At 34.1% G+C, this 12652-nt stretch overlaps 1 protein-coding gene across 1 annotated transcript; it reads right to left on the reverse strand.

Annotated features, from left to right (window-relative positions):
* Positions 1 to 279: 279 nt before the first annotated feature.
* Positions 280 to 4491, reverse strand: LOC108980652 (WEB family protein At3g02930, chloroplastic-like). The gene is made up of 3 exons (XM_018951654.2): positions 4122 to 4491; positions 3219 to 3426; positions 280 to 2877 (listed from the first exon to the last, which is right to left on the reverse strand). The coding sequence occupies exons 1-3, from the start codon at positions 4136 to 4138 to the stop codon at positions 577 to 579; spliced, it is 2526 nt and encodes an 841-aa protein (XP_018807199.2). The 5' UTR covers positions 4139 to 4491; the 3' UTR covers positions 280 to 576.
* Positions 4492 to 12652: the final 8161 nt, after the last annotated feature.

Genomic DNA, 12652 nt, shown 5'->3' on the forward strand with positions numbered 1-12652 from the left:
CTTTTTTCCCACACAACTAACAGAGTTTCTCTTCATATTTTAAACCATCCCTTTTATTTGTGCAAGGTTGAAACTTCCCAACAATGTGAGCCTGTCATACTCATACCCAAGCCACTTCTCAACTTAAGATATTGCATTTCGCAAAGTTGGCAGTGGATCAAGGAAACATTTTGCAACTCTTTGCAACAATATTTTTCTTTTTTTATAAGCTCTTTGCAACAATTAAAAGCATTATGCAATGCATTAAGAATAGAGAAGAGGTGGCAGCGGATGCAGATAAAATTTCAAATTAACACTCCTTTTAATAAAATCTGGAGAAGAAGGGCAATGAACACAGAATGAAAAAAGAAATAGAATCTCCATCACATACAAGATACTGTCCCACATGGTGAATCACATTGAGGAAAAAAAAAATAGAAAGAAAAAACTAAAGATAATACAAGCCTCTTCTTTTCTTTAACCTATACTGTTCTTTGGAAGCAAAAACAATGAAGCAAACACATTTAAGTACAAAATAATACCAAAATATACTTGCCTGCTAGTAGGGCACAAGTTAGGCCAAACTGGTCTGTTTCTCTACTTGCTTGTGCCCTTCTTCTTGAGCAGGCTTCCAAACTTTCCAAGCAACGGCTTCTTCTTCTTCTTCTGTTGTTGCTGCTTCGTTGGTGAGATTCCACCGTCATCATTGTTTTCTGTAGACGATACCCCATTTATCTGATCAAAGCTCTCACCACCCACCACCCTTGAGTCGACTTCCTCTTCAAACGATTCCTGCTCCACTTCTCTCTCGGGTGAAAACTCTTTCTTTTCAATTTTGCAACTCTCCCACATCTTAAACTCAACTTGCACCGAGTCATCTTCTTTTTCCTCCTCCAGTTTTCCATTCCCATTCTCAATTTTGGCAGAAACCATTTTTTCAGACTCCTCATTCAAGAAATTCTTTTCTTCCTGTAAGTTTTCTTTTCCAGGGTCATCACATTGATGACTTGGAAACTCCGTTTTAGGCTTCTCTTCTTTTGCATGTCCATTCTCTTCAGAGAATTCAACCACCTTTGGAAGCAAATCATAGTCCTTTTCACTGTCAGTTAGATCACCATTTTCTTCTATCTGCTTTTTGGCCATAGCTTCTTCAAGTAACTTAGATAACTCGTCAACTTTCTGAAGAGAAGTAACTTCCCTAGTTCGGAGTTCCTCATTTTCTTGAATTATACTCTGCAACTCATTTTCTTTGTCCAACAAACTTTCTTTCAATTTCATGTTTCCAGCCTTTTCTTTCCCAAGAGCTTCCTGCAAATTAATTACCTCGGCTTCAACTTCCTGTAGGCTTTCTTTCAACTGAGCTTCTTCCTCCTTGCTGGCACAAGCTTCTTCCTCGGTTAGCTTGAGCAAATTCACCAGCCTATTTATTTCTTTTTCCAGAGAAGAGCTCTCTTCTTCAGATTGCTTAACACAATCCACCAAATGAAGTTCTTTTTGCTCCCACTCAGCCTTGGAGATTTCAAGTTCATTCTTGGATTGTCGAACTGTATCCGTAAGAAGAAAAATTTCATGTTTTGCATCATCAATCATGCTTTTGTACTTATCATTTGTTGCATTCAAGACCAGCTTTAGATCTTCTATCTGGGTCTCATAGTTTTCATGTTCACCTTGAGTGGATAACAATTTTTCTTTCGCTTCTCTTGCTTCTGCAGATACCTCATGCAAGGCTGAAGCTAACCTTTCCATAGCCTTCTTGCTCTTCTCTTCTTCACTCCTGGAATTCTCCAATTTATTAATTAGTTCAACTTTCTCCTCTAATAAGGCCTGAACATTAGAAGCTGCAAGCTTCTCATTACTCAAAGCCTGGGCTTTCTCCTCCTTCAGAGTGTCAAGCTCGGACTTCAGAGATTCAACCTTTTTGACCATCTCAGAACCTTCTTCCTTGGCCATATCAAGACGTCGTTCTGAATCCTTGAGATCCCCTTTCTGTCTTCCAATTGTAATCTCCAATAACCCCACCTTCTCTTTTAGAGAAGAAATTTCAAATTCTGCATCATGCAATAATTCATTGTTTCCCTCTAGCTGTTTCATGACTGAATTCAAAGACTCTGATGCAGATCTTTCCAACTTATTTGCTTCCTCGACCTGCGTCTCCAACTCCTCAACCCTGTTTTTCCACTCCTCCACTAGACTACGAGCATAAGATTCAGCCATCTTTGCAGCTTCTAGTTCAACATTAAGTTGTTCAATGGAAGCCTCTTTTTCTATCAACTTCTTCTCGACACCTTTCACTTTCTCAAGCTCTTGTTTCAAAGAGTCTATCTCTGATTTAAGCTTCAACACCACCTTGTTGTTTTCAGTGGCCTCAGTTTCAAGCTTTGAATCAAGCAAGGCCTTCAACCGGGTCAACTCAGCTGAGAGAATCTCCACTTTCTCAGCGTGAATCTCAGCAATCTTTGTCGCATCATCAGCATGGCTAAGCGCCTGGTTCTTTGCATCGCATGTCATGGTCAGTTCCTGCTTTAATCTTTGAAGCTCCTGAGTGGTAGAGAGAAGAGATGCCACATCCATAGCATGTTGGTTCCTCACAGCTTCAAGTTCTTTCTGCCATTCCTCTTCCTTCTTCTGGGCTACCTCAATTCCTGCCTGCTCCAGCTCAACAGCCCGGAACTTATCAATTTCTGAATTCTCCTCAGCTCGCTTTTGAGCCACCAAAGCCTCCCTGAGTTTCTCATTTGCTTCTTCGGCAACTCTTTGTGCTTCTTTTAATTCATCAATGGCTTTTGTCTTCTCCTTCTCAACCAAAGCTATCTGTTCCTTTGCTTTCTTTAGATCTTCCTGAACAGCATTCAATTGCACCTGTAATTCTGATCCCTTTGCAATCCGTGTAGGTTGCTTCTGAAAACTCAAGACAATGATGCATATCAATATACAGATTGCTCGTCCCAAAGGGCATACAAAGGGAGAATCTCTTCCCATTTCAAGAAATAAACGAACAAAACATGAAATGAAAGTCACACTTGGCAGTCCATTTACGAAACTAACTCTTTAGCAGTTCATTCCAGAACATTACAAAGGTATTTTCCTGGATATTTCATTCTGTCTAAGAAGAGTGAAGAAATAAACTGCGATGGTCTTCTGTTCTCATCTCAAAGCTTTTAGAATTCAAAATCCCAACCTTTGAAATGGAAAAACATGCTTCAAATAAATAGCATTTGAAATGTGATTGTAAGTCTTACTTCAGGTGGGGTAATGGTAGCGGCTCTTGATGATCGACGCTCAGTGGTGGGTTTGGAAGTAACCGATCGCGGGGACCGATCAGCTGAAAGGCGTGGATTCTGCAAAGGAGAGGCTGAATCAGATTCTGATTTAGCTACTCCCCTGCTTGGTCTACTAACTTTTGGAGTTGCCGGTGATGCTTTGTGAGGAGTTGCGGATAAAGTAGACCTGTCAAGTGCAAAGTCACATAAATATAGAACCGTATTGAGAATGCTTTGAATTGGATAGGAAATGGGAGATGTACCAACCATAATCATGTGCAAGAACACAACTGGAAACTTAAAAAAGTACAGATGGATCTAAGCCAAAAACGGGAACTTTATACAAAAACTCGCCGTCAGAAAAAAAAAAACAGCAAATATAACTCAAACTGAAAAATAGAAGCACTGAAACAAGGAGCAAGATTATATATTTGATATAAACTATATCTGATGTTCGGGAAATAAATTGTTCAAGGTCAGATCCAAGTAAATATGTACAGAATTCACCAGAAAAAAAACACCAATGACCTTGGATCAAGATTAAGAACCAGGAAATGAAGAAACCCCATTAAAAAAAAAAACCAGAACTGCGAAAGACGATAGAAAAAGGCAGTGGAGAGAAATACTCTCTCCTAAAATTGATGCAAAGATGCATAAGAATCTCAAAAGAGATTATAAACAACAGATCCAGCCAATTAATCTTCCAAATACAGAAAAAAAAAACTCGAATTGATGTCACCCACTGATCTTCTAAAATATTTCAGACAAACCAGCGAATAAAACAACATAAAGATACAAAACCAGATCTCCAAAGAGTGACATTAAAGAAAACTGTTATTGAGTGAGAAAATTCAAGAGAGATGAAGGGTCGAGTGAAGTTACTTGGATTTGGATGACATGGTTGTGGAGATGTCGAAATTGATTGTTGTAGCAGATAAAGTGAGACAGAGGCGAGTTCCCTTGAATACGGGGCCGCTAAATTGCTGACATTGTAAGAGAATGTCCAAGATGTTTCAGATCAGTATACCATCGGTCAACTTCTTCTTCCCTTATTTCAGAAACAGCAAATGAAAGAAGAAGAAGAAGGGATGAAGATGAAGTGGGTGATGCAGAAGAAAGAACTAGAAAGAAAGAAAGAAGAGTAGAAAAGAATTTACAGAACAGAAACCAAATTATTTCGGGTTGGGTTTGCTGTCTCTTATCAAGTCCACACAGAGACAAGACACAGCACAAACTCAACACTCGAAAACACTTTCTTTTCTGGGGGTGGATGGAAATTGGAATTGGATGTATTTTCAGCCTTCAGGTACACACTCATTTACGAAAGTACCCCTGGTCGTTTTCTTTAACCTGTCAAAGGTATTCGTAACTTTTCCAGAGGCAAGCCAAAGGGACCTGCTTTTCAGGAAAGAGGATAATTCAGTCCTCGGGATTTTTAACTTTTTTTTATTAAATAAAAAAAAACAGAGATAAAAGAGTTTATTAATTTTCAGAAAATTAAAGTTGATAACTATAAATATTTTGAGCTTATTTTACGTATTTATATTATTCTAAATTTTGAACTCTGTATTTCTTTTACAGTGCTCCAAATGAGAAATGATATTTGAATGTATAAATTTCGGGTATTTTAAAAAAAAATTAATAAATATAAGATTTACATGAAAAAATTAATTTTTTAATAATAAATCGTGAATTTCATTCTTTTTTAAAATGAATACGTAATATTTATATATTTTAAAATTATATATAAAATTATTCATTTCTAATATCTAAATTATTTTTTAATCAATAATTTGAGCATATAATAATGATTACGAAAAATAGTGGAATTGTTAAAAGAAAAAATATATATATTTCTAACAATTAATTTGGTTAGAAAAATGGGTAAATAATTTTAGGATAATTTTAGGATCGTCGGTATAGGGTGGTCGTTTAAGGGATAATCTCCCTCTCTCCTTTGATACAGTTGGATCTGAATACGACAGCTTGGTCCACGTAGTGGTGATGGGAAGTGGGATGGGTGCGGTTCACGTGTGATTTCCTACGTAATAAACGTTTTATTCATCTTTCTTAATTTGTTGAATAAATATGGCTACAAACACATTTTCAATATTTCTATATTTTTCTCACAAAAAAAAAATAGCATTTTTCATGGTGAAAAATATTTTCTTTTGTAATTTTGTTCTCCTTTTATTTATTTATTTAATAAAGAGAGTGTGATGTTTCGAATCCAGATTTTTCATTTAAAAAACCTTATCATATGTCATTAAGTCATCAGACTCTTAACTATTTATTTATTTTTTTAAATAATAGAATAACTGTTAAAATTATTATTCTCACAACCAGTCTAATCTATACACTCTCATGAGAAAGAAAATAACCCAGAAAATTATGGCATGTATATTGTTACCTTCTCAACAATTTAATTTCTAATATCATGATTTTTTTTAGAAAAAAAAAAATTCAAGTATTCAATCACATAGAATTATCTATATATCAAATAAAATGTCCGCGCGAGTTAGAAAATCTCAATTACATAATCATAAGAAAAATAGAGAATTCTATGCAATAATATATTTTGAGAGCTCTAGAGAATTTGAGTTTCTAGAGTATTTTAAACATGAAAAATTATATTTATAAGCTAGTGTGTAAACACACATTTTATATTATTGATGTGGCAGAATTTGATTTGTAAAAAAAATCTACAAATTTAAATATTATAAATGTCGTATAAACATTGTTTATGAATGATATATTCTCATATTGGTTTTGGCTTTATTGGTTACGCAGTTCAGATAAAATGAGATGTTTTGTTGAAAGTTGAATAAAATATTGTTGTAATATAAATTTTTAATATTATTTTTATTTTAGAATTTGAAAAAGTTGAATTGTTTATTATATTTTATGTGAAAATTTAGAAAAGTTGTAATGATGAGATGAGATGAAATAGTTTGGTTTTATGTAACCAAACCATCCCTTAAACATTTGGGTGCGGCTACTATGCCACCCCATCTTTTGACCGTTGGGCTTACTGCCCGGCGTAAAAAAGTTTTTTTTTTCACATTTTTTAACATATTTAAATATATTTAAAAAAAATACATTAATACATTTAAAATCACTTCTTTAATCACTAAGTAAAAAAAAAAAAAATGACAAGCGATTAAATGGAAGTGTCAAATAGAGTGGGCATAATAGTATTTTCCTAAACATTTTGGGCATACAAACCAACAATTTTTGTTTTCTTTCTTCTTCTTTTTTTTCTCCTATTATTTATAATTCCACTCATTCTTTAAAATCTTTATATAAATTCAAATATGAAGTTATATGGATCACTGACTCGGTGTTTCACATAAATATCTAATTAGCCAGACATTGCAAGGACACGTGGTGCCTATTTTGTGTATTCATTATAAAAAATCTACATAATCTCTTATTATTCACACAACTTCCACACATCACATTTTTTCTAATTTTTCTTTTTTTTTCTTTTATCAAATATTTAATGTATGAATAATGAATAGAAGAATTCAATTAATTTAAAAATAATAAACTCAAAAAAAAAATTTAAAAAAAATTTTAAAATCTAAAATTTAAAAAAATATGATGTGTGGAGATTGTGTAACATTACTCTAAACATTATCCTCGAAATCTTTTCTCTTCCTTGGTCTGGGAGAGGCGGAAGGACGAATTGAAAACTACTTCAAGCTATGATCTACAAATTGTTTTTATTATTATTTTAGTTAGCTCCACCAAAATCTTTTAAAAAGTGAGAGAAATAGATACATGAAACAAAAATCTTTTAAAAAGTGAGAGAAAGAGATACATAAAATGAGTGTTACATAATTTATTACTCATTCATTTGGATGACAATAAATGTTGCATAACTTGTTCTATGTATCTATCTATCTTCTATTTGAAACTTTCAAAATCCGAATAACTTAAGAAACTATTGATCAGTAATTTTTTAATGCGCGCGCGCCCACACACACATATATGTATGACATCATTTCTAAATCAATTTGATAAGGTTTTACCATAAAAATGTATAAAGTGATAATTATAGAATTTTTTTACATCAAACCTAATTGCTTTATATATATGGAAAAGTAATTAGGAACGTTCATCTCTCATTGGACATGGCAAAGGATAGAGTTTTGTATGGTGGGAAGCTGACAAGCAACCAACAAGCAAGCCCTTAATAATATTCCTTGTGGGTGTCGCAAATGATTGAAATGATGAGGTAATATTAGGTGGGGGCTTTACCTTAAGAAGGTTGCAAACCAAGATTTAGGCTTTAATTTTTAAACTGAGATATCTTTAACAAGTTTTGGAAACTAATTCATCATGTGGGCGGAGAGGAGAAATTGAGATGGTTTGTCCTTTTTGGTAAGATTAGATTAGGGTGTTTAGATTCATGCATGCACCACTAGGATATATGGGTTATTTGCATATCAAGCATGTATTGAACAAATTCAACTCTATCTTGTGCACGCCTTCCTAACCAATCTTTTTTGGGTAAGTTTGCCTAACCAATCTTGACAAAAAGAAATTACACCAACTAAAATAATCATAAGGTTGAACCTACAAAACATATATAGAGTAGGAAACAAAATAAGAGAAGAATATAAAAGATGTTTATTTGAGCAAGAAAAAAGAGGAAAATCCATTGAAATGAGTTTAAGGATTTCACCATGTATTCTTTGTCTTGTCCTCTCTAACGACTTGTTGACATAAGTTCTAATGTTAAACCACGCAAATCTTTATCTATTTATTTCCTTTGATCTTCCATCAGATATTATATGATTCTCATTCTCATGCCATCTTTAGACCATCCAACTACCATTAAGTGACACATTAAAAAATTATATAAAAAATAGTCATTATATAAATCATGTTGCACAAATTGTTGGCAAAGTAATATGACATCATCCTCAAAGGCCTCCACACGACCTTATGCACAACACCTAATCCAAATAATACAAACTATCTTATCTTTATGAGTTATTCTATTCTCAATTCGGCGTGTAGATCACACAATTCGTATCATTTAAATAATAAGATTTGATTTATAAGATTTAAATTTTAGAATCTCTCTTTCAAATCAAATTATACCACATAAATACTTTACTAAATATGTTATCTACATTGACTTATAAATAGAGTTTTTCTTTCTTTATTAATCGACCCATAAATCCACTTCCACGATCAACCCAACCATCAACATTGACTCATGCAGGATCCACAAGATTTTAATGCCATATTGATAAACCAGAAGGTAAACCATTATTAAAGTTACAATAGTTAACAAATTACGGGTTGTCTTCCATCCTCCTCCTGAGAAGCATGTCGTCTCAGTACTCCTATTACCCTTTATTCCAATTATTTTTTGCCAACAAAAAAATCATGTGAGAACATTTCTTACAATTATAAGGTCTTCTAAGATATGATTCAAAGAAATCCGTCCACCCTTTTCTTAGAATTATTAAGCGCTAATTAATAAATTATATATGTGGCCAAACCATTTATTATTTAGTACAATTTAATTCCCCAATTCATCTTTGATCTTTTCATCAATCATCTTGATATGTAGTGTTTCTTTTTCTATTGATATTAATAATATTATATTATTTAAGAAAAAGCTAGCAATACTACTCATTAAGAAGAAGAACGTAGCAGAATTTGTGGCAAAATGCCTAGTTTGCCAATTCGTAAAGGCTAGGGGTGAAAATAAAAACCGGTAAACCGGTGAACCAACCCGAACCGGTTGATTCGGTCCGGTACCGGTTTCATCTTTTAAAAAATTGGCCGGAACCGATCTGGTTCCGATTTCTCTTTTTCTAGCACCTGGACCAGTTTGTATATATATTATATAAAATATTTTGGAAAATTCTTATTGCAGTCCCCGAGTGGGGACTGCATTGCAGGCTTAATGAAACGCAGTGTTTCATTAAAATGAAACGCAGTGTTTCATTAAAATGAAACTGCAACCCCCCCTTCTGAGTTACCTTCCGAATCCCTCCCCTTCTGAATATCCTTCCCCTCCAAGTGTCACAGTGTCCCAAGTTTATCTCCACCAATCTGTCGTCGTCGTCGTTGCTGTTTTATCCATCATTTACCTTGCATTTACTTCCTTCTTCTGGTAATGCTGAAGATGAAAAGCAAGCATGTTGTAGGGATCATCACCTAAAAGACAAAAAGTAACTCGTTGCTTTCTTTTGATCATCTGTTTCACTTTTTGTTTTTTTCAATAATAACACATATTAAGTCATAATGGGTTGATAGCAGATCAGCTAAAAATTACTAGCTAGGTCTAATAATAATTTTTTATTATTATAGTAGATCAACTTGGACACAAAGATGCGTAAGACTCCAAACTTTTGGAAAGAAAACAACGACGCAACGCGTAAGGCACCAAATATGTGTAAGACAACAGATATTAACCAAAATATGTGGAAGACACCAAAAATCGAAAAAAAAAAAAAAAAACTTTCAGTATGTAACTCCACCATCGGTTGTTCTGTCAATGGTGGAAGAGATTGGATTGTGGTGGTTGATGATGGTGGAGATTTGGTCAGGGCCGCGAGGCGTGTTGCAGAAGGAGAGATTCAAATGTTTTCGTCTTTTTTGCTTTAGACTGAATAGAAGGGTAATGTGGCCATTTCCTGCTGTAAAATGGGGTCTGTTTAGTCATTTACACATTGGGACTGCAATACAGTCCTCTAAAGAGGACTGTATATAGCATCGCTCAAATATTTTTTATATTATATATGTTATTAACATTTTATGGCATAATAAATTATAATATATATTCTTTTTCATAAATACATTTCTATATATTTGATCATATACACTCACATAAAAAGTATATGTAACCATCATATAATATATTATCACTAGCATATATGTAACCACTAGCATATTAATTATTATCACTAACATGTATAATTAAATATATAAATAAGTTAGACACTAACATATTATCACTAGCATATTATCACTAACATACATAATTAGACACTAATGTATTAATAGTTAAAAGACTATTATTATTAGTATATCACTATTAGTAATCCACTATATATAATAATATAAATAACTATATAAATGGAGATAATTATATTATAGTATTAGTATAGTATATAGTATTAGTAATAGTATAGTATTATAGTATAGTATTTGTAGCAAATTTTTGTTATATTTTTATAGCAGATTTTTCTATAGCAAATTTTTCATTATAGCAGATTTTATATTTTTATAGCAAGTTTTTTTTTTTTTTTTTTGTAGTAGGTTTCTTATAGTAGTAGGTCTTTTACATGGCAACAGTTTTTTTAGGATAGATGATTAAAACCGAAAATTCAAATCAAACCGATAAAACCGAAAGTGTCTATTTAGGTGTGTAACCGGTGCGTTATCAGTTCTTCAAAACTCAATATCGGTGTATACCGGTTCAGTTCTAAAATTTGTCCAAAACCAGACCAGTTACACCCCTGGTAAAGGCTGAACACCAAAGGCCATCTGGAGAATTGCAGTCATTACCAATCCCAGAATGAAAGTGGAAAGATATATCCATGGATTTTGCGATAGGTTTGCCAAGAATATCTTCAGGGAAGAACTCCATTTGGCTTGTAGTCGACAAGTTGATGAAGAGTGCACACTTTCTGCCCATAGCTAATATACACTCTTTGGATAAGCTCTCCCAAATATATGTTAAAGAGATAGTTCAACTCCACGGAGTACCCAAGTCCTTAGTGTTAAACAGAAATACTCAATTCACTTCACGATTCTGGCAAAGTCTGCAAAAATTACTAGGCACCAATTTGTGGTTTAGTAGCGCGTATCATCTGTAGACCAATAGATAGATTGAACGTACAATACAAATGTTGAAAGATATGTTGCGAGCATATGTATTGGAATTAAGTGGCGATTAGGAAAGTCACTTACCTTTGATAGAATTTTCCTACAACAAGTTTTCAGGCCACAATTCAAATGGCACCTTACAAGGCACTATACGGAAGAAAATGTAGGTCCTCGTTATATTGGGACGAAGTAGGAGAAAGGAAGATACTAGGGCTCGAATATCTACAAAAAGTTCAAAAGCAAGTAGCATTAATCAAAGAAATTATGCAAGCGACCCATAATCGATCAAAAAGTTATGCTGACAATCGACGAAGAAACTTGGAATTTGCTGTAGGAGACTGGGTATATGTTAAAGTATCGCCGATGAATGGAGTGGTCCGATTTGGCAAGAAAAGGAAGTTGAGTCCCCGGTATGTACGACCTTACGAAGTCGTGGGACGAATTGGATCTGTGGCACATAGATTGGATTTGCCGACCGAAAGACGACCAATCGTGATGGAGCCCAATAGTGTTCAACTCTGACCCAACCTATCATATGAGGAATGTCCTGTGTAGATTATGGATTGTAAAGAACAAGAACTAAGGAATTAAAAGATACCTCTAATTAAAGTGCTTTGGAATAATCCGGACTTCTAATAAGTAACTTGGGAAAGAAAAGACTCAATGAGGACTAAATACCCTCATTCTTAGATTCATCTAATTGCTAGGAATTCTATGTCTGACTGATTATACTCTTGCATGTTTGAATAAAAGATTTTGTCTGATTTTTTTATCTTTTGTTGTTGTTAGTAACGTTGTATACGCATACCATACCCTTAAAACAGAGCATGTCATGAACTAGAAAAATTGCACCTATGTCCGCATTGTCAGTAGCCAGACGAGAGCGTAGTCGCAAAAACTAACACGAAAGAAGAAATCGAATGATGGTAGCTCATTGGCAACAAATGGAGAGATTCGAGCATCATCACACTCATGTGATGGATGCGGATGGTAAATGAAACATTTTTCTGCAGCGAACATTACTGAATGAAGAACGACAACCACCACACCACCCGATAGTCTTGAAGGATGCTACAAGGATGCAATTGTTCGAGTTTAATCAAGAGGTAGAGACCAAATGCGCTACAGAAGTTCGTGCTAGTAGGTATAAACCTTTCGAGACCTCAAATACCTCTACGGATTGTATTCGTCTCCGTAATTAGGGTCAGCCCATAGAAGATACTAAGCTTGCAATAGAATGTAAACTTAATGAGATGAGGGTTAATATTTATTACAATTACAATTTGGACGCGATATTCTATATGTCACAAGACTCAGTAACAAAAAGGGAGGATGAGGTACCATCCCCCTCATTATCTGAGGATTCCACGACAGCCAGTAAGAGAGGTAAGATTTCAAGTATCATTGGCACCTTTATTCTTGTAGCAAGTTGTTCTCGAGTGAATGGTTACGATACAGATTTTGGATGAAATCTTCTCTTAAGGGGGAGAGGATGTGACGACCCGAGATTTTTTTTTGCCAAATTATGCACTTATATTATTTATTTTAATTTTAGT

This window comes from Juglans regia, chromosome 16, assembly GCF_001411555.2.
Source record: "Juglans regia cultivar Chandler chromosome 16, Walnut 2.0, whole genome shotgun sequence".
NCBI lineage: Eukaryota > Viridiplantae > Streptophyta > Magnoliopsida > Fagales > Juglandaceae > Juglans > Juglans regia.

Bases quoted from the DNA above. Each gene is read 5' to 3' on its own strand.
- LOC108980652 (XM_018951654.2), bottom strand. The intron at 2,878-3,218 runs GTAAGACTTACA...TTGAGTTTTCAG, and splicing joins CTACCATTACCCCACCTGAA to AAGCAACCTACACGGATTGC.